General features: G+C 37.7%; 3 protein-coding genes across 11 annotated transcripts in view; 1 reads left to right on the top strand and 2 right to left on the bottom strand.

The window, feature by feature from the left end:
• Nucleotides 1-22,800, bottom strand: part of LOC126368653 (uncharacterized) — a 338,846-nt gene that overhangs the window by 175,276 nt on the left and 140,770 nt on the right. The gene's annotated exons all lie outside the window — the stretch shown is intronic.
• On the bottom strand, nt 204-22,632 carry LOC126368648 (zinc finger protein 271-like). 8 transcript variants are annotated; one of them, XM_050012723.1, is made up of 21 exons: nt 22,223-22,632; nt 21,929-22,144; nt 21,359-21,515; nt 20,605-20,756; nt 20,030-20,104; nt 18,448-18,603; nt 16,725-16,931; nt 15,663-15,830; nt 14,003-14,231; nt 12,608-12,749; nt 11,216-11,367; nt 8,715-8,882; nt 7,649-7,876; nt 6,383-6,563; nt 5,176-5,343; nt 4,072-4,239; nt 3,584-3,751; nt 3,011-3,171; nt 2,721-2,850; nt 2,234-2,333; nt 204-1,838 (listed from the first exon to the last, which is right to left on the bottom strand). In XM_050012723.1, the coding sequence occupies exons 1-21, from the start codon at nt 22,280-22,282 to the stop codon at nt 1,716-1,718; spliced, it is 3,309 nt and encodes a 1,102-aa protein (XP_049868680.1). In that variant the 5' UTR covers nt 22,283-22,632; the 3' UTR covers nt 204-1,715. The 8 variants fall into 8 exon arrangements, with proteins under 8 accessions (XP_049868680.1, XP_049868684.1, XP_049868682.1 ...); XM_050012727.1 differs by having other exon boundaries at nt 14,084-14,231; XM_050012725.1 differs by having other exon boundaries at nt 20,653-20,756.
• Nucleotides 17,241-22,800, top strand: part of LOC126368652 (extracellular serine/threonine protein CG31145) — a 129,007-nt gene continuing 123,447 nt past the window's right edge. Inside the window, exon 1 of one of the 2 annotated variants that reach the window (XM_050012736.1) lies at nt 17,241-17,319. In XM_050012736.1, coding sequence (XP_049868693.1) covers nt 17,277-17,319 — 43 coding nt within the window. In that variant the 5' untranslated portion in view covers nt 17,241-17,276. The remainder of the gene's footprint in view (nt 17,320-22,800) is intronic. The other variant, XM_050012737.1, reaches the window with a different exon arrangement.

Raw genomic sequence — 22,800 nt, 5'->3', positions numbered from 1 at the left:
CTATCGTCTCATCGACTCTACCGCATACGGTTGTTCTCACACTCCAGCCAATAAGTTCTGAGTAACAGAAAAGGATAGCAGTATAGGAAAACCCGATATGGTGCTGAATGTAGTTTGACCCTAATGGGACAACTTTGACAGGCAAAAGATTTATATCCTTCCAAAAGGATTTATTTAAGGGTTTAATTGAATGAAACAGTAAATATCTTTAAATTTTTTAATCTCATATCAAATTACTGAACATAAGTTAGATTTTAGTACATCCACTGTGTCTAAAGATTTAGATTTACTATAAAATATAAATAGCGTGGCACCATTGAAGATAAGTAACCATTGGCTTTGATACCGATTATCTCAATGAGTCATCGCACCTTAGAAAAAGAAAAAAAATACTACATGATACGATTCAGAATCGTAAGCTTTTGCTCATTATCGTAACATATACCTTGACAATCAAACCGCTAATATATCTTAATCTTAGATTCTATAGGGTACATCTATAGATTATAACTATCTATATACAAGTAAATACAAGCTATTTAAGTTTTACAAGCTGTGTTACAATGTTCACGGAAGTGATTATAACACCACTTCCCTTGCTGTTGGTTTTACTAAGCTAAGCAATACAGTCACCAACATAAATCTTCTATACAAATATTATAATTTTATCCATTTATCACACTTGTACTGTACATACATGGCAAAGAATAACTACACATATCTAAGCTGGAGAATAATATATTGGGGCAAAACATTTATGAACGCCCTTTTTAATCTTCATTAATTTTATATTCAGAGTTTTATTCCCTGGGAAACCTCACGAGAATCATACTTTTGTTATTTTTATACACTCGCTTCTATATGGTCCCTGTTTTATATGTCAAATTCCCACTGTATGAACTCTTCAAAAAGTGGGCCGAATTTGGTAGGGCATTTACTCCATTAAAGAACAATTAGAAAATTATCACAAGGAACATTTACCACAATATTATAATTACAGACAGAATTCAAAAAGGATAAGTAGCGGTAAAGGAATGTTGCAAAATGTAAAATCTGGAAAAAGCCAATATTAGAATATACCCATTATTTTTATAAAACACAAAATCAAGAAAATATAAAATCCACGATTCTATGTACAACATATAAAGAGTCTAAGTGTTAACTTGGTAACCACTTCTATCGGTTCAAAACTTGTAGAAATAATGTGACATACAACATTGTTCATCACCCCTCTATCCCGTTTTTCACAGGATATCATTATGGTTTAAAATATATTTAAACAAATGTACAAGTCATGGCTCATCAGTAATATTGGGATCACCGAAGGTCAAAATTAATTTAATAACAATAACTCGACCTGCTAAAAGTCAACACTTAATTTACATTTTCGACTACTGCCCGCAGAGAAGTAAGATGAAGATTAAGATTTTGGCCAATAAATTACTAATATTACATGGTAAAATTGACCAATACTCTAAGTAAATGACTGTCAGTTGTCCTGTCTCACACTTGAGGAATATCCTTGGTAAAATCACTTTTGGATGAAACTGCACTGGATGTGCATGCCAGCACCAACACACATGTCGTCTGTGCCGATGTATGGCTTATTCGTCGATTAACCCGTATGTTGGTTCGAAGGTATCTGCAAGATCGTCGGCTGACCATCAGCTGGGCGCATACACGACGCAGCTCTGCTCGCGAGCAGGGGGCGTATGCTAGTAGTTGACAGTGACGGGGTGGTGGGCGATGGCCGCACCGGCGTGGTGCTGCGCGCCCGTCGTGTGCGTGAACGTGCCCGTCACGCCGCCGCTACTCGTCGGCACAGCCGTGCGGACTTGCTGTATACAAACAAATACAATAGTCAGCACTATGAATAAATCAAGTTTTAGACGCGTCCACCTATTAAATGAACTTCCTTTCCAATGGCTTAAACATGCGCAGCATGTAATTCCGCATAAATATTGTTATTTCTAAAACCGGGGATTTTATTCCAAATCAGTGCCACTTTGTATTGACACAACTCATTATACTCCAAACTTCAGTTAAGTGGTGAGTTTTAGTGGATTAAACGCTTTTAGCAATATATTTTCGCTTAGACTACGCTCAACGGCCACCAAGTGAAGCTGGCGTCGGGCGTACCTTTTTTGTTAGTTTGTTAGGATACTTTTACGTGACATTCTATGAATAAACAATTATTCCAGCAGCTGCAAGTGGCATAACTTTTTCAACTAACCTGGCTAGTAATTTGCATGACTGTAGTTTGTGGCGTGTTCTGTTGATGTTGTGCGACGTTAGCTTGCTGCTCTGCTTGCGGCCTGCTTTCCGTCGACGTCCTGTCAAATAAAGGCTACGATGGTAATTCCGTCCACAAGATAAAGAGCCAAGCCGGCAATTACACGTTGTACCATAGGCATTTGTAATCTTACAAGGAGGTTTTAACTACTTTTTAATAGGCTTCGGACCCAAGTGGGTCGGAGGGAGTAAGGAAAACTAGTTCAGGTGTGGATTCATTGGAGACTTGACTTCCAGAAGATAGAACATCTCATGTCGTGTCTTGCCACCTGTGCGCGAGGCAACTTGATTCTGGCAATTAACAATAACATTTCCGAAGCTAAATACTGAGAGAGTACTAAGTCTGACCCGAAAAGAAGAAGATTACAACTTCCTTACTCAATAAAGATATTTCGTATAATTTAATTTACATGTACACAAATAATTACCTGATATCGGGTTTACGTTCCACGGGCTCCTTTTCACATTTCACACCGTCGCCGCAGTCTTCGCCGTCCGCGGGAGGTTCGCCAGACTCAACTGCATCCGTATGCGTGCGTCGATGAGTCACCAAGTGTCCTGTAATGTTACAAATCTATTATGTGATCGACACAGAGCTAACTATAGATGATATTCTAGTTGCATTATTTGGCCAAATCACTTTTTTCTTTTCACATTGATCGTTTACAGCCGTCCTCGTACGATTTTTTTTCTCTTAATGGTGCAAGTAATAATTTACCTTTACACATGAAGTCTTTAGAGCAGATATCGCATCGGAATGGGCGCGCGCCGCCGCCACCTTTGTTGTGAGATCGCTCGTGGAACAGCAAGTTTCCTTTCAGGGGGAAAGACTTCCCGCACTCGCCGCAGCTGTAGGGTCGCTCGCCGCAACTGTGTGATCTGGGTAAGAGTCATATCATTAGACCAATATGTATATACGAGTATAGCGACACAATAAATAATGCAGGGTTCGATTAGGACCCGTGGCGTTGCTTGCGCCATGCCGTGTTTTTGCCGAATAGTTACTGTAGAGCAAAACCTTTTACTTTATATGTAAGACAAGTCTATATTTGTGCAATAAAGTACAGCTTTGCTTTGTTGCTTTAATTAGATTAACCTTATAAGGCCGAGATTTCCCGACACAAGTTAAACAATGGGGTTTAGATTTTAAAAGGCCATTTGGTCTTTTGAATTTAAAGTCGAAACACTAATTATTTGTCGAACGAGTAGGTGATTCTTTCGAAGGCAATATATTATACATTCAAATACTTATACACGCATGAAGTGTCAAGAAACCTTTACGACAACGTACCTCATATGCGTGATAAGGTGTTCCTTTCTCGTGAAGGGTTTGGAGCAGACCTTGCAGGCGTGCGGCGTGTCACCAGTATGCTGCTTAAGGTGATTCGTGAGATGCTCCTTGCGAGTGAATGTCTTCTGACAGAACTCGCACCGATGCGGCGACTCGCCCGTGTGTATTCTGAGGGGTGAACAAACGAATGTTAATTTTTTTTTTTACATTAAGGCTGTTAACACTGTTAATTGGTTCCTCGTGATACCGGCATTTGTGTAGATTAGGGCCCGCTGTCCTATACACATTCTCTCTCTTTTTATCTCTGGAGTATGTTGACGTGTCCTTTGAAACCAAACTTTGACTTGAAAGAATAGATGACGTAGAGCACAGTAAATTAGATCAGATATACGTTAGCGATATGCTCAGCTCCATATCGTCGAATTTGCATGCACTAGAAGCTAGTAAATAAGGTATAAGTTTAGTAAATTAAGTTTCAGAAGATATACCTGACATGGTTGGTGAGATGCTCCTTTCGGGAGAAGGTTTTGGTGCAGAACGGGCACTTGTGTGGCGTCTCCCCAGTATGAAGGTGGATGTGGTTGGTCAGGTGTTCCTTCCGCGAGAACGACTTCGCACAATACGTGCACTTGAACGGAGTTTCGCCCGTGTGTTGTCTGCGTCAATACATTCCGATAAAGAACCAAGCACGGAAGATTATGTTGGCTAACAACATTTGTCTCAACTTGAGGTTTATGAATTTTTTAGTTGTCAGTTCTATGTGACAGAAACCTATAGTTCAGAAATTGGTAGCTACTACAAAGCAGTTACCGAAAATGTCTAAGAATGTAATTATCTTAATTTTAGTATGAAGTCGTGATTACGTCAGTGACTGTTATATGATTGACGCAATCAAATGATAAGAATTATAACAATGGGATGTTTGCATTGACGTAAATTACCGAGATTTGATGATGTTTCTTAGCCAACATATTTCTCTTAAGTAAGACAATTTGTGACAATGATACAATGAACATCGCGAACTTTAGTTCCAATCGGAATGTAGTGCTTTTAATTTAACTTTTAAAGATGAATTACCTTGTTAATGTTGCATTCTGTTCATTTCGGATTGAAACCAAATTGCAGCTGATATAAGATATCACACTGAGGGGAAAGGATGACAATGGACATAAAGTTTTAATACTGGTTTACTATTTTAGTTGACTATGCCAAACTTGTAATTAAATGCAATTTTCTTGTGTAGACAAATATAGATTCACCATTAGAACTCTTATCTGACACACAGCAAAGGAAATCTTTGAATAAAGTTAATCACAGATTTAACATTACGAGTTAAGGTGGCATATGACATTATAACGCTACGATTGTTGTTTTTACTTTAATCTGTGAGGCTGTGCTGCTCAGAAATGAATATATTTCTCTTACCCTAAAGTAGTACCTATCGTTTTCTCATGGGTAGTCGAATTACGTATTTTCCAACTTTCCGTGGAGTGAGAAAAATAAATTGAAAAACCTGATGTGGGCGAGATTTGAACCTTCTGACAGGATGCCGTGGTGTAGTCATAGACAACTAAAACGATCGTGGTACATACCGGACATGGTTGACGAGGTGTTCTTTGCGCGTGAAGCTCTTGTTGCAATACCCGCAGGTGTGCGGCGTATCCCCGGTATGTTGGCGCACGTGGTTGTTGAGATGCTCCTTGCGCGAGAACGCTCGAGGGCAGTACGTGCACTTGTGTGGAGTCTCCCCAGTGTGTTGTCTGCGCAACAGAGTACATTCCGATTTGAAATATAGTTCCTACTGGTCACTTTAGTGGATAACATTGTGTAATTGTGTATATATTTACAGTATACAGGTCGTTACTTACTTATTCGTGTTTGAAACAGGCCAAAAGTTGTGTAAGAGAATACATATATTATTGCAACATAACAAAGACTTGGTAAATTGATTTATTTTAGTGCAAATATTTTTGGTATTTTTTTATAAGATGACAAAAGAACCGGCATTCTTTGATGAGTACCTAATTATCGTATTGCTAGAATATACATGACTAAAAAGCTCTATAGTAGAGCTCAAATCGGAATGCACAATGCTGTGCTACTATAGTATATAACTTAAAAGTAGAGGGACTTCACACAAATACTGTTTAGATCCAAATAAGACTGAATACTTATCTTATATTTGGATCCACTGTGGTTTAATACTAAGCCCACAGAATAATGTTAAGTAACCTTACCTTAGGCAAATGTTTTTTATTGGATAGGGACCACATGCTCGTGACAAAGTATGCATGCAGAAAATGTTGAAGAAACTATTCGCAGGACTACTAAGGTTAACCTTTCCATTACCACTTTGCACAGTAGTAAGTAGCACAGCATTGTATGTTATTCTACACTAAACTAAGACTAGAATGTAGGATATTAAGTTGCTAGGGTTTTTTTTCGGTGATATTTACGTAGGGAAAGCGTATTTGCGTTTAGAATGAACAATCAATCGCGGCAGGCCTTTTGTTACTTGAGACAGTATGATACAATCGATTACATAATGTCATATTTTCATGGATCGATATTCTGCAGCGAATTAATTCTCGTCTGCATCGAGTTTTAGACAATCTCGGGTATTTTTTGTAATTTTCAAGCATTTAATGCACCCGTACACTTATTTAACTTGACGCGGCGCGGTTTCATACAAAATTCTACTTTCCGACTCGGAACGCCCTTGGTACCGTATTTGTACGGGATTTCTTACGAGTAATATCACCAAAAAGCTACCCTCAGCTACGCGGTTGTAGGGCTCACCTGATATGGTTAGTGAGATGCTCCTTCCTGGTGAATGACTTGGCGCAGAATGAGCAGCGATGCGGCGACTCGCCGGTGTGCTGCCTCACGTGGTTCGTCAGGTGTTCTTTGCGGGTGAAGGACTTCGTGCAATACGTGCACTTGTGCGGGGATTCACCCGTGTGTTGACGCACGTGGTTCACTGTTCAACAGTATAATACGTTATTAACTATGTACTATACATAAAGACACATATAGACAAGTAATAATAAATAATTCTTCTTTCTTATATAAGTCGTGGAGGGCTGGAGGTTAGCTTCAACAAAACGTGTTTTAGAGATATACATCGTGGGTATGGCTGGGTGGATGTATTTCAGTGACGGCTTATCCCGTTAGAAAATAGGCGTGAGTTTATTTATCTATATATCTTTTTTTATATGTGTAAAGTATTAAAATCTGCACAAAACAATCTAAAAAATCTAAGTAATCTATGTATCCATACTTCAAGGTATGGTAAGAATAAACATTGGGATATTTCGGCATCAGACAAGATTCAAGTAAAGCGATAAAATAGTGAGTCTCCTCACCTTCTAATTAACATAATATAGCATCACACCTGCACCCCAGAGTAAAGGTAGATAGACGTTTATAGTATATATGTCACCGTAAAATTGTAAATAACGTTAGATTATAATCTATCTCGCGAGATTGTGAACTGTCGAAAAATTGTGAAACGTAATATACTGCTTACAATTTAACGTATTATTATTCGTCAGATTATAATCTATCGAAGTAAAACTGTTAAATCACAATCTTACAATTGTCAAATTGTCAACTGTCCGACGGCTGTCCCTGATTGGTCGGCCTTACAGTAGACCGTTCTGTGTCCATAGAGTTAGGAATAAAACACAGGTGTCAGTCAAATAAAATAAATGCTCTTCAAGATTGTGAAATCAAGTACGTATTTATTAATTATTTAGTAAGTAATCAATAATTCTGACATCACATGGTAAGAAAAAATGCATCAAAATTAAAAAATCTGAAACGTATCATTCAGTATACTTTTCGTGTGTAAGATAAATACTATACACTCACTCCACGCCAGCCACGTGGCTAGTTTCTAAATAGGCGGGTAGGAACTCTTGGCAGCCTACTGTGCTGAGACTTAATCCAACCAGATCCACATTATTATAATATATTATACTTTTACTCGCTTTGGCCAAAGACTAAATGCCGTAGTCTAGCTACCTAGTGGGCGTACATACCCGAACAAATAAAACGTATTACCGAGATGGTCCTTCCTCGTGAACGCCTTGGGGCAGTACCCGCATTGGAAGGGCGTCTCCCCGGTGTGTTGTCGCACGTGGTTGACGAGATGCTCGCGCCGCGTGAACGACTTGGAACAGAAGTTGCAGCGGTGCGGCGACTCGCCCGTGTGCTGCCTCACGTGGTTCAGTAGGTGCTCCTTGCGGGTAAATGTTTTAGAACAGAAGTCGCAGCGATGTGGCGTCTCTCCTGCGAAAATACAATGTAAAAAAGGAATAAATAAAAAAGTAACAACCGAACAGTAGGGACTGCACAACATCCGCGCCGCGCGCTTCTTGAATTATATCGTTATCGGCTTCCACCACTAGACGCAGCGAATGCTATCTACGTAGATAGACATCGTACGGCTATTGGTCGAAGGCTTCGATATAATTCGCACCTCGTGGTTGCTATGCCGCGAGGGCTGAACCATACAAAACCAATTGTTCGGTTAATATGTTTACGTTTACTTATGAGTGGCGTGAATGAATTATATTTCAATATAATATGAAGCAACGTGCGCGCTCTGTATTGTTACAAGATAATTTCATTGTGATGCGAATTGTGTTTCGTCGACTTTTCGAAAAATATGTTGATGTTAGACAGTCTAGTAATCATTATCCTTTGTTGAACTCCTTCGCTGATATTCGTTGGTCATTGCTTTTTGTGCATCGTCTGTTAAGTAGTATATTAAAAAACACCCTACAATATTCCCTTTTATACCACAGTGCGATTAAAACAGTTGCATCTTCGAATGTTAAGTTCTGATTTCTTGACAAGCTTAACAAAAAATATGCTTTCAGTAAAATAGATCAAAACTATGACACAAATATATAATAAACACATGAAAATCCAAGCATCGCACCGTATGAAATAAATAACTGAATTAATTATACAAATGATAACAAGATTGGTTATTCAATTCTGAACTAAACAATGGAAATGGCAAGATATTAAACATAATTATTGTTTAGACTGGTAGAGTTTGACTGCAGTCTCAGTGTTGTGATAGCAAAGTCAGTGGCCGCGTAATGAAAGCCATACTAACCCGTATGCCACAGTATGTGGTTGGTGAAGTGTTCCTTTCTCGTGAAGGACTTGCCACAGAGCGTGCAGCGGAACGGGGTATCGTTCGTATGCGACCGCATATGATTCACTAAATGCTCCTTCCTAGTATACTTCTTGCCACATATTTGACAATGATGCGGTGTTTCACCTATGTGGGTGGGCAGAAAATAAAATGTTAACATTCAATGATGCAACTATCTTACTTGGGCACTCGGAATGTTATTTGATTTCCAATTCAGGAAGATATTATTCATGGAACTCGTGATTATGTTAGTTACTTTGTTGTGCTTACATGAACTTTTGGTAGGTGCTTATTTTTAAAGTGGATTCTGTATCATTGAAACATGTTATTAAACAATCGAGTAATGTGATATTACAGAAAGTGTTTGCCCACCTTTTATAACAAAATAAGCACTGACCATAGATCTGTGAGAACAGGCTTTGAAGAAAGCACGAAAATTGTAAGGTGTTCTTTGGTAATATTGTTCAATGTTTAGCTCAATAGTTGAATCATTAAATAATAAATTCTACTTTCTGCACCACATAGTATTGGTGCAAGCTTGGCTTTTCTTAGAAATTAGTCAAATAAAAATTATAATATCTAAACAAAACTACTATACAATCTAAACTTAAATCAAACTAGGCATATTCTATACCTACAAGGACCACGCTATATTATGCTTATTACAAAAATGCATTATGACAAAAATAAGTCAAGATTTGTTATAATGAGTTTGTGCAAAGCTAATTTTTGTGATTTGTTTGCGGTTTCGTTTGATGGCACGGCATGACATGATACATCACATTATGTAAAATAGCACTTAGCACTATAGTAAATAGCACTTATGCGCTATTTCTGGCGTGTAAACTGATCAACAAATATAAAACATCGTGTTTTATTGTAGCAGAAACACATTTTACTGAATTGATCAGAAAGCATTAATCAATTGACAACATTTCATTTTTATTAAGGTGCCTTAAATCGAAAACCATTTCGAGATATTTCTATGATTTACACAAAACACATTTTTTGAGATTTTTTAATTCAGTAATAATAGAAATATATTGAAAAATTCACGAGGTCAGAAGAGGAAGGCATAATAAGTTCAGACCTTTACATAAAAATTATAAAAAAAGTAAATGTCATACATAACATGACACTTTGTTTGCGACTTGTTTTAAATACGCATGCAAAGGTACATTACATTATACTGCCTTCATTCTATCAATGGCAGAATCCAATTTTCAAAAAATATTTTTTGTAACTTCTAGTGGAAAAATCTTGAAAAGAAAAAATACGTGTCTTCTATTTAAACAAGTACTTTCGAAATAGCACAAAAAAACCACGGCTTAAAAATTTGAAATGTTGTCAATTCTTGATTACACCCAACTTCTACAAAGCAGTTAGGGAAAACGCAAACTACTTGAATATTCCGAAAGTTAAAATTTGGTTTTCAATATTTATGTGGCTTTTAGGCTATTTATCTAGTATGTAGTAACAGATGACCCGTAACTTACTGAGTCGAGCACCTCTTTCAATTCCATGCATAAAAGTTGGTCAGTTTAGTTAAGAAACAAGAGAAATACGAGTTAATAATCAGTGATCGGGATAGGTAGTGCCATATTTGCAAAATGTCTTAACATGGATATGCATCTCTTTCATCTTGAATCTCAAATCACAATATTCGATTTTTTATAAATTTTTTTTGGTGATTATTTTAGTAATTTGTATGATACATATTTGCATTTTTTTTTATTATTTTATAAAAATAAATAACTGTTTGCCTGAGTTTGGATCAACAAACTTTCACATATTAGAAGGACTGAAATTATGATATCTGAAATATTTTTCTTTCATTTAATACAAGAGTAAGACAATATTATAACGTAACGTAATCACACAGTCTCAAAAATCTCGTGGTCATATCCACATTAACCTCAACATTCAGGGTTATTGACCCCAAATGGTATAAACCTATCCAGATCACTTCATATTTTACTTTTCACTTTTCGCATTGAAATAAAAGATAGGACATGGAACAATAAGAAAGGGTTGGCGTATGGGTGTAGCCTCGTTTGAGCCCCCCAGGCATGACGTCAGTAAAGGGAGCGGGGCTTATGTCTCTATGCTCCGTGTATTCAATGACTTCTCCACACCCCAGCTTTCCGTTTCATACGTTTCGAAACTTAGTGTAAGAAATTATCGTCCAACTCTACTTTCTTATCGCTCCGTCGGGTAAAGGAGTGAAATTAAAAAAAAAAGAGTCATAACGGTGGGGCATCATTTTTAAAAGATAAGGCTATGACTTCCCGTCATTCCCGATCCACATAAAAACATTCCATAACAACCCAGCCCTGGATGGACTGGAATATTCTGAATCGAGCATTAGTATACCTTCTTCGTAAATGCTTTACTTTTGTAAAAAGTGCGCCACCGAATCGACGTCTAAGAGAGTTAGTCACTATTTATAGCAGACATACCTGTGTGCCACATAACGTGGTTCATGAAGTGCTCTTTGCGCGTGAAGCTCTTCTTACAGATATCGCAGCGGTGAGGAGTCTCGCCCGTGTGTTTCCGGACGTGGTTTACCATGTGCTCCTTGCGCGTAAACGTCTTCGCGCAAAACTGGCATCTGGGTAAATATCATATTTTTAGCTGCTATATTTTTAACGGGGATAGGCGTCAACAGCCTCCGTGGTCTAGTGCTTAGAGCGTTAGGCTCACGATCTGGAGGTCCGGGTTCGATTCCCGATGGGGACATTGTCGAAATCACTTTGTGAGACTGTCCTTTGTTTGGTAAGGACTTTTCAGGCTTGAATCACCTGATTGTCCGAAAAAGAAAGATGATTCCGTGCTTCGGAGGGCACGTTAAGCCGTTGGTCCCGGCTATTAGTCGTAAAAACACCTCCACCAACCCGCATTGGAGCAGCGTGGTGGAGTATGCTCCATACCCCCTCCGGTTGATTGAGGGAAGGCCTGTGTCCAGCAGTGGGACGTGTATAGGTTGTTTATGTAGGCGTCATGGTAGACGTCGAAAGAGATGGTGTACCTTGGACGCTTGCCGGACAGACTGGTCTTGTTAGTTAGATTCGTTTTTTTACGTGAAAGTCTAGTATAGAACATACTGACTGGGACTGGGAACGAATGGACAACGTTGTAAGCGTGCAGCTGTTTGTGTTACGAAGCGTGTCGAAAAAAAATGGATTGTGTCGTTTTTAGTATGTTGGATCATTATCTGGGCAATGAGCTGATCACCTGTGACCATCCGGTTCGTCATATCATTATGTATCTTTTTGTGCACATCAAAATAACATAATAACAATAAAAAAACGAAACAAAAGGTGGATCTGGTGCAGTCATATCCATCTTAGGACTAAGTGGTTGTAAATTGTTCTGTTTATATCATTCGGACTACAGCTGTGAATTTATGTATGTATCCCTTTTAAATACAAGATTACAAATCCACGCATTTTTCGGTAACTACCAGCACTCGCGGCATGATAAATGTTTATCAGACTATTGGATGGTTTAGGCGCATAATGACAAAAACGCAAAATGACAGATTTACAAAATGTCGGATGGCCTAAATGCCGGTTTCGCAGAATGACAGATTCGCAAAAAGACAGTTTCTCAAAATTTCAGATTCTCATAGTAGTTTACATTACGAAAATCTGTCATTTTGCGAATCTGGCATTCTGCGAATCTAGCATTCAGCGGTTCTGGCTTTTTGCGTTATTGACAATTTGCGACAATCTATTAACGTCTGTCATTTTACGAATCTGTCATTTTGCGTTTATTTTGCGTTACGTGTCATTATGCGCCTAAACCCTTGTGTGAATGTGCAATAATGAGTTTTTAATTGTATTCTTTACCTGTATGGCGTCTCGCCGGTATGGCTGCGGACGTGGTTGTCCAGATGCTCCTTACGGGAGAACGTTTTATGGCAAGTGGTGCATGCGTATGGCTTGTCTTGAGTCATCCTCTTCCCGTGCCTCTCCGCCTGGTCGCCCGTCGCTGTAACAACGTCCATTGAATTATGGACTATATACCAGTTAAGACAATAAAAATAAAAAATAAATTTTTTTCTTTATTTTTTTTTTAATTTTATGAATGAGTATGAGTAAGATAGGGTGGAAAATAGTTATGCGCTTTTTAGGGATCTCTAGCAGCAAATGTAAGAATTGTTTTCGACAATATAGGGTACTCCGCTAAATTAAACCGACGTTGGGATAACTTATTATTGGAAGAAATTGCTGCTTAGCAATAAGGCCGCCAGATTGTACTGTATCTATCTTCATCTGTGTGAATCTGTTCTGTATGTTGTGTGCAATAAAGTATATTTGATTTGATTTGATTATTTTTCAGGAATGTTACAGATCTCCGTAACCAAAACTATCGGATAACTTTTGTTTATTTTGTCCATTGCTTTGTAATTATTCAGTCCACATTCAGTCATTGTGGGATTATTAAATAAAGTCTTTGTATGTATTTGTAATTTACTTATTAAAATATAGTAACCCAAACTAACCAACGATCCGAAATTTTATATCCATATCACACATCCATAATATCGCTAGAGCTTTTGTATTTACAATGTATACTTATAATTTACTCTATTGGGCATTATCTATAATGTATCGGAATATTAAATCACTTGAACTATGTCAAAACCGGAAAGTATTTTTATTAGAGATGCGCCAAGTAACACTTTTGCCGAGTAACGAGTACCGAGTTATACTCAGCTCAATTTTTTTTTAACCGAGTACTCGGCCGAGTAACTCGGTTCAATCAAATTCGCATTTCGCGCGCGCGCGTAAACAAGTACAAACAGGTTTGCGCCGGTCAATACGTCGACTCGCGTTGATACACCCCTCACCCCGCCCACGCCTTTCAACTACTAGTCACTTGATTGTTTGCAAACAAACACATCATGTTGCGCGTAATAGTAAATAAATAATTGAAAAAGTTTGTTATTTACCAATGGCTGTATATTCGTTACTCGTTATCAAATAACCGAGTCATTCGGCCGAGTACGAGTATCAAAAAACCCGCCGAGTACGCAGAGTACCGAGTATCAAACGAGTACTCGGCCCATCGCTAATTTTTATCTACATTATTATCTTAGGGATCAATGGTAAATGTGTGCCATTGACGATTTTTCCGCGCCATCATTTTAAACTGACGAGACTCATTTCAGGGGCGACTTTCGCCAAGTGGAACAATGTTGGTTAAGTCCTATGCGGTTGCTTCCTGATGCCATAACTTACCAAGATGACATTTCCCGTGTCTAGATAACTCTACAGGGTTGGCGAACGCCGATCCGCAGACTTGGCAGGTGAATGGCTTACTTTCGCCGTGGTACCGCCTGTGAACGATCAGCTGGTAACGGAACTGGAATATCTTGCCGCAGAGGTCGCACGAGTGGTGGCCAGGTGACGAGTCTTCGGGCATCGCGGCGCTCGTGCCTGCTTCCACTTCCACTTCTGTTATCACTTGCTGGAGCGAAAAAGACAAATTCATATTAGGTGTTGGAAACAATAAAGTAAGAACTGTTAACGACGGGCTCCTTGGAGCGATCTCATTGGTATATTTTTTTTATGACATTTTATTATATTGTTTTGTTTTTCTTGTATTGTCCTGTCATTGAACTCAGCTCTAGTTTCAAAACGTATTGGTTTTGCTTTGCGATACGATATATGCACTCACAACAAGAACTAACATAATAAGCTCACCACTATATCCCAATTGGGGTAGTCAGTAAGTTTTTGTGGGTTATGCAGTCACTAGAACAACTAAACGTAGCCTGAAGTAAGAACTCTTCGGAAAATACTGTATCTATCTTCATCTGTGTGAATCTGTTCTGTATGTTGTGTGCAATAAAGTATATTTGATTTGATTTGAAAATTGCAGTTAAATGAGCTAAATGGCTAAACAAGAACATTATTTACACAAAAAATGTAATTATGGGAGATGACACTGACTTCTGGAACACAGGTGTTTGAATCTAGCTTGGAAACAAGGGTTTCACAAAGAAACGTAATGTGTTTTTGAGTAAATAAGGAATTATCATCTTAAATTAAAACTTTCTTTGGACTTCATATCAACAGTGGCTGCAAGTTGTCTTTGATTACTTGTGGCTCTGCCCACCCAATTAGGGATTACGGGCGTGAGTTTATGTATGTAATTAAAAAAAAGCGGCCAAGTGCGAGTCGGACTCGCCCATGAAGGGTTCCGTAAGAGCAACATAATATAAAAGTAAATTACGGTTTACGATTTATGATGTATTAAAAAAAACTACTTACTAGATCTGGTTAAAACCAATTTTCGTTGGTATTTTGCATGCTAATCTACATCATATATTTTTTTTTTAGTTTTATCCTTATTTTAGAAGTTACAGGAGGGGGGACACACATTTTACCACTTTGGAAGTGTCTCTCGCGCAAACTATTCAGTTTAAAAAAAAATGATATTAGAAACCTCAATACCATTTTGGAAGATCTATCCATAGATACCCTACACGTATGGGTTTGATGAAAAATTTTTTTTGAGTTTCAGTTCTATGTATGGGGACCCCCAAAATTTATTGTTTTTTTTTTCTATCATTGCATAAAAATTTTAATGCGGTTCACAGAATACACATATTTATCAAGTTTCAACAGTATAGCTATTATAGTTTCGGAGAAAAGTGGCTGTGACATACGGACGAACGGACGGACGGACAGACATGACGACATAAGGGTTCCGTTTTTGCCATTAGGCTACGGAACCCTAAAAAGTGTCCGCGAAGGTATCAGAGATCTTAGACAATGCATTTTCGTTTCAGAATGAAATGTATAAGTAGCAATGCATACACGACGCGACTATAACACGAGTTACGACCAATAGACGTAACTGTAATGGATATATTATGTGTATTTTAGTACTCACTTTAGTCTGTGGTTGACCTTCAGCGTTGAGTTTCCCGAATACTTCATGATACGCGAGCAGTTGCGACAAGTCCTCCACGTTGACTTTATACATCGCGTGCAAGTCGTGCTCCGACGCGCCGGCGGAGATCTTCACTACGGCACCCTCCATGCCCATTGCGCCGACACTCTGTACAAAACAACATTATAGGTTTATTCCACTTTCAAAATACTTCAGTTATGTCAAGGGCCTTTGCCGGATCAATGGTAACCGTGACACCAAGGCTCTACTCGGACACTCCATACAAAAATCTAATTCTTGACACCAAGGCTCTACTCGGACACTCCATACAAAAATTTCATTCTTACGCGTAAGTGCGAGCGAGACAGGCAGTCCACGTTCTCTCTCTTACTCTATAGTGGCTAACGGCCGTTTAAGATTACTGTATGACGCAGAGGGGGGTGAGGTTGGCGTTCGATACGAATTGGTGCAATGCAGAGAGTACCCGTTCTATACGTAGTACTATTCTTTACTCTATGACAAGAAACCCACACGAGCAAAGAAGCATACTTCCGCAGCAGCCAATAGGAAAGTAGATACTGCGAGTGTGTACTGAGACACTTGTCTTCCTATTGCTGCAGTCGAAGGACAGGGAACAAGAGCATATTAGTATGTATTGCTGTCTAGCCCATTTTGCTGCACAATGTAAACACTCGCTTTGCTGAAATCGTAGGTAGGGAAAGAAGGCACTGTGAGGAGCAGCTACAACGGCATGTAAAAGTCTCAGGTGCAAGTCATCTCAGGTGTAATATTGAAACTTATTATATGTGAGGTAAACATACTTGTATAATATCTCGTCTAATCCCCTGCTGGTGTGTTGGACTCGATCAAGAAATTTCCAAATCTTTCGGTCTGCACACTCAATATGTTACTCCGATGAAATACAAGAAGTTTTTAAGACTTTGACTATGAAGTTGTAAGACACTTTCATTCATGTAATCATAATAGATACTTATTATCGCTACCAGGGGTATATAATATAGATAGACATAGTCTGTAAAGGTGTTAAAGTCTAGAACAAACCTTCAAATCTATCCCTTTAATATCTTTGATCTCGGCTGGTATTGCGAACTGTGCAGTCTCAATCTTGCCGGCACTCTTCTCATCCTTGACGATGAGGGGATCAGCGGCGCTGGCTTCTATGGAGGTGGTGCCGTCGGGGTTGTGAGTCACGAGAATGTTCGCTGGCTCGCCCGTCGCTTGCTCGATGCGAACCACGCTGTCTAACACCTGAGAATAACGATCAATTAGCAACGCAAAAAAAAACGGCTCATTGCTTGGCCAGACTCCCTCCACACACTCAACTAAAGGTAACATGGAGCATATTCCACCAGTTCCACCACGCTACTGTCAGATTTAGAAGCTAATCTATTCGACTTAAGGTCTCCCCATCAGAAACACGAGTATCTCGATAGCATTAAACTACATCAGGGAAATCATTTGAGACTTCGTCGCTTATTTATTACCTAAGTTACTTTGTAATCAGTGCTTTAGGTCATAACTATTTATAGCATAATTGAAATAACACGATATGGCGTATTTTTTTTTAAAGTTGGCGATACTATTTACGAAAAGATGTTATGTTGCGTGTACGAAAAATATGCCTGTGAACACAAGTGTAAGTACAATACTGTTATTAAGTACCTACTACTCGTAAGAAAGTACTTTTAAGGTCATAAGGTCCAGATGCCTCTTAAAATCTATAAATAGAAATCCGGGCCTTACGAGGTTAATCCGTCTCTGAAAAGTATCCTTTGGTTTCGATCAATACCTATAGGTGGCGACTGATTAAACTATGTTTTACAGGTTAGGCGTTAAAAAGTAACAGACTGCTGCTACTTTTATATTTATAATTTTACGAAGTATAGATACTGTTACTCAATTTAAGTCGTTCCCATAACAACATTCTAGGAAATAAACTGTATAAATAAACGCTAATCAGTAAACTGATAAGATACTCTAAATATACATACAAGTTGAGGACTTATTGCTCAGGTTCTCTAGATTTATACTTCTCATAAAAAAAGGAAACACGTCCATTTTAAATTTCGAACATAATAATGTAATAATTCATGATTCTTTTTTTGGTAAGCGGACCTCGTGAAAACAGGATAACGAGAGATATGACGATGATTATTATTGATTTTGAATTTATTTCTAATACTCTTCGCTTCCATCTTTATACGAGGATATTCCTGATAATCTCTACAATATAAGTTGTGATCAGATCACCCAGTCGTAAAAAACGCGAGTTGGTGATGGTTCATTCCGCCAAGGAAGATTATCTGCCGACGCTAGGAGCGATCGCCGGATGTGCAGGAAAGATGCCGTGTATATCGTGGCTGACCTTGCCAACTGTCGTAACTGTATTTTTTTGCTAAAGTGATGTCTTATTGACAATTGTAAAAGATGCAAATCAGCGACGATATGTACAGACGAGAATTCCCGCTAATGACGTCACAGGCCGGTTGGTTGTACGAACTGATTTACATTTATACGCCAAATCCTCTTTCTTATTGCATTGTGTCCTATTGTCCGTTTGTAAAAAAGTAAAGAATGTCCATATAGGATGTACTAAGTCCTTCCTAATTGCTCAGTGCCTTGAGACAAATTTACAGTACAATAACTCTTTAATGCACACAAAAAACATTACATAAACAATTGGTACAAAAAGCGGCCTTATTGCTAAGGTAGCAATTTCTTCCAGGCAGCCTTTAGGTATCGGATATCATTTCAGTAAATTTACCTGCTGCCCAACAATCTGCTGAAGCTGATGCACAGTCAATGTGTGGTCCGTGCCAGGCATCTTGATGGCTTCATGAAGCTCGTCTTTGTCCACCAGTTTCCCACCACCTGGCTCCACAACGGTCACAATCCCATCTTCACTCACTGTCAACTGGATCTAAGACATAATCAATTGTATTAGTCTAATGAGGATAAAAACTAATCTGAAATGGCAGCACTGTTGAGTGTTCCTACGTTTGTCAGTTCTCCATACTGTCCAGCTAAAATTCGTAATAAATTGCAACAGTTGGAAAAAGGCAGTTTTGATTGAAAATATGTTCTTCTAAGTTTTCTTCTTTCTGATCTTTAGGAAATAAATATAACTCTATGATTTTGCAGTTAAACGCTGCGCATATGGTTATAGTGTACATATATGTATAAACAAAACAATATGTTTGTTTAGTGAAATATTATAAGAAACTGTTAAAATTTAAGAACACTTAAAAGTAGTGACACCTAATAAAAAAAATAGGCACAGTTTATATCCTCATTAATTAATTACATAACATAGCATCACACCTGTGTCCCTGTATACAAATACCTCTATCTGCATTGCAAATATAGTTTTAACCAAAACTTGTTAGTTTAAGACCAATAACATAATAAATAAAATAATGGATTAAAGTGTTAATATTGAAGTTGTTTTACATTTTATTTATTGCACAAACATATTGTTTTATGTTTAAAACACACAAATTATATTGCCAAACAGAGCGGCAACATCATATAGAATTTAATTTCAAACGCAGTGACAGTAGCAGTTTTTGTAGATTTTTTTAGTTGATTACAAAAAAATTAAACAATTTTCAAATAAAACTTATGTGTGTATGGACGAGGACTCAGTTAGTTTTGTTCTATAGAAAAAACGTTTTTACAACGTAATTATGAAAAATTAAGAATTCAGTTTTCATATGGGAAGTAAATATTCCAGTATAAAGGAAGCCTCCATTTAATTTTGTTTTTAAAATAATAGCCACACATATAACTTGTATGAATTGATACTTGGCACCAATACAAACTATTATTTTTAAATACGAATGTAATGTGATGTGATTTGCATTAAGTAGGTATTGAAAAAGATAATGAACTGTGGAATGTATAAATACATTTTTATATATAAAATTATAGTTAAAGTAAGACAATAAACTAGTGTCAAAAGTTTGTGTATGTGTGTATTAAAAAACAAACAAAATACGAATGTCTTTGTAACTACATGGACTTACCTCGCTGACCTGCAGATGATTAATAAGCAGCGTGAAGTACATAACAATTGTTTTACAAGTGCATCAATATGTGAAGGCAAATGGCAAATTATTGCTGAATAGAGCAGTGATTGCATAAGCCACAGAGCAGGAAACCAAATTACGCTTGGCCACTACTAGAGGTGAAAGTCGCAGTTAATTATCACTCTTGAAAATTTACAACATTCTTGTATAAAGGATGTACTAGTAAGTGCATCTCATGTAGCGGCCCAGCAAGATTCCTTTCCTTGTACTGTGAATTACACCACAGAACAAATTACACCTATAGAAATGGAGATGTACCTGTTGATTGGTGTGTTCAGGGCGGGCAGCAGCCATCAACTGCTGCTGCATTATGTGTTGTTGCGAGTGGTGACCCTAAACGGGCAATAAAAAAGAAAACTGTAAGAAGTGATCGAAAAATGTCGATAGCAATAATAAATCCAAACGTTAAAATATTAAACATACATCCGAAACTTAAAATAGTTCCAATCTTTAACTTGTCATAATGTACTGTAGGTACCTACATGCATTTACTAATAATTCTACCAATTGGCTAAAACATGCAGAATACACTGACAAACTAGGAATATCTACTGCCTAGCAATATTCTAAAAGATATCAGAATAAAGGAAGGCAACACTACGTAGTAACTAACAACCGAGTCAAAGATACCACAAACAAAGGCTTCTTTGTGATGATGTAAGAGACAATATTGTCATGGTCATCAATCAGTTTTATGTATAGACTCAATGATACATGCATGGTTGACTATTACGGTTGTAATAAGCTGAAACAAGGATATTCCGACACTATGTTCTACACAGCAACGGAGAGCATTCCTGCTAGTAATCGGAGTGTGTTACCATGTCATTTACCATATCAATGTTATGGTGTTGTACAAACTCGACCCGGTTATTGGGTACCTGCTGATGAGTTTGCTGGTTGGAGCTGACCGTGACCTGTGTAGCTCCCCCGGCTTGTTGCACTGACAGCTCTTGCTGCTGACTGTGTCCCACCAGAGGAACTTCTAGAACAAACAGTCTCTTGTGAAGCCCAGTTATCCATTAACACATGAGAATATTTTTTACAAATGTCATAAAGTTGTCTTTTATTTAATCATCTTATATATGAATAAGTAATGATCCTTATATTATTCTCTATATTTGATCTTTGACCTAAGGCCTTATTCTCATACAAAAAAAAGAAGATATTATAGGTATGTTTTACAAAGCCACAAGTATAAAGTGATAAAGAGTAGGTAAATAAATATATATAAAATGACATAATAAGGTTATTTTTAAAGCAATTTTCTTGAAACTGGCAGTAAGTAAAATATAACTGATGGAAAAAAATGTAATATGAAAAAATAAAAGCAGGTACAAAAACATGTTGTTTAAACGTTGAGTTGAACTTTGTAATTTAGACAACATGTGAATTAAAAATGTAACATGACAAATATCAGCACATTTTTTGAGTTCCTATTTATGGCTGTGGCCAACTAAATAAAGATATGGCAGTGACAGTATGTATGTAAATACATGCACAGCTTTTATACTGTCCCACTGATGGGCAAAGGCCTCCCATCATACAAATGGGATGTCAAAGTATATATACATATATATTTCTTACCATGGGTCTGTCCCGATTGTGTTTGTGCAATAATCTGGGAGACAGGGATCTGCTGTGTCCCCGCAGCGGAGACAGCCACTTGAGCCTGCCCAGCATGGTGTCCCAAAATTATGTTGGGGTCACCATTCAGTATACTTGCATGAGTTTGTCCAAGGTCCTACAATTTAAATATGTACTTAATTGCAATATACACTTACCACTATTGTATTTCCACCTGGAAGATCCTTATTACCAGACTTTTTAAAAAGGTTTTAAATGAGACAGTATGTTTGTTTCTTTTTTAAGAATTTTGTTTGAAGAACAGCATTGCTGTACAAGCCATAAGTTTATTTCTTGTTTCAAGCTATTGGTATTTATAATAGAGGAGGAAAACAGATGAAAAAATTCCAATTAGGAACAGAAAATAATAACAATATTTATTTCATAATAATACATACTGAAGATAATGGTCAATAATATTTCAAACAGAATATGTAAATGTATGACGTGAACACTTCACTGTCACAAGTTGTTGGCACATTTGCCAAATTGGATGTTTACAAGACAGAAAAAATATGGATGTAAACTCACCTGTACAGGTTTTCCGTTTTCGATTCTGGTTCCCGCAGGCAATCCATACACGGACACCGGCCCGGGGAACAAATTTGTAAATACCCAATACTTGGCGACACTAGACAAAGCAACGTTAACTGCCGCAGTGTTCACTCGCAGATCCGTGGCAGATGTCGTAGGAGTCAGATTGTTCTGCTGTTGTTGCTGAGCCGCCTGAACCCTCTGATTCTGCGACTGCAATCGCAAAGCAGCCAATAAAACATCAGTTGTTAAGAATGCAACGAAAAAAAATCAGCACAAAATTATGCGAACCTCGGAATTCCCAGGAGGTTGGCCACCACCCGTATTGATATTGTGGTGCTCAGGATTCATTTTCAGTCCTCACAATCTACAACACTATAAACTTTCACTAAATTATCTACAAAAACACAGCATTTCTAAACTTTGCTTATCGGCATTGTCATAATTCGACTGTCATCGAAATGGAGGCGCGGGGGACGCGACGGGCCGCCATTATGAAACTTAGCACACAATAACATTTTTGTCCAACGGTTCTAAATCACTTTATTCTTCATCTAACTATTTATAAATCTTTACGAAACTGTTCACTGGTAACAATTATATACTAAAACTACAATATAATTTATATTTAGCGACTAAATTCCAGAATTGGAGACAAATAACGTACGATTCATCATAAACCACGAACGAAAGTTTGTCACAGTCGCAAAGCTACCAACCGTAGTCCCATAGTGAATGTATTGTGAACAATACTAATTATTCAATTTGATGTTGATATCACTTTCATTATCTTTTAACTTAGATAAAAAACTACAGTATAGATAAATCTTTTAATTATTTATGAAAATATAAATTTAAATGAGGCCTTT

The sequence above is a fragment of the Pectinophora gossypiella genome, chromosome 8 (assembly GCF_024362695.1).
Source record: "Pectinophora gossypiella chromosome 8, ilPecGoss1.1, whole genome shotgun sequence".
Taxonomy (NCBI): Eukaryota; Metazoa; Arthropoda; class Insecta; order Lepidoptera; family Gelechiidae; genus Pectinophora; species Pectinophora gossypiella.
The sequence above is the reverse complement of the archived record's forward strand: the minus strand, read 5'-3'. Positions and strand labels throughout refer to the sequence as shown.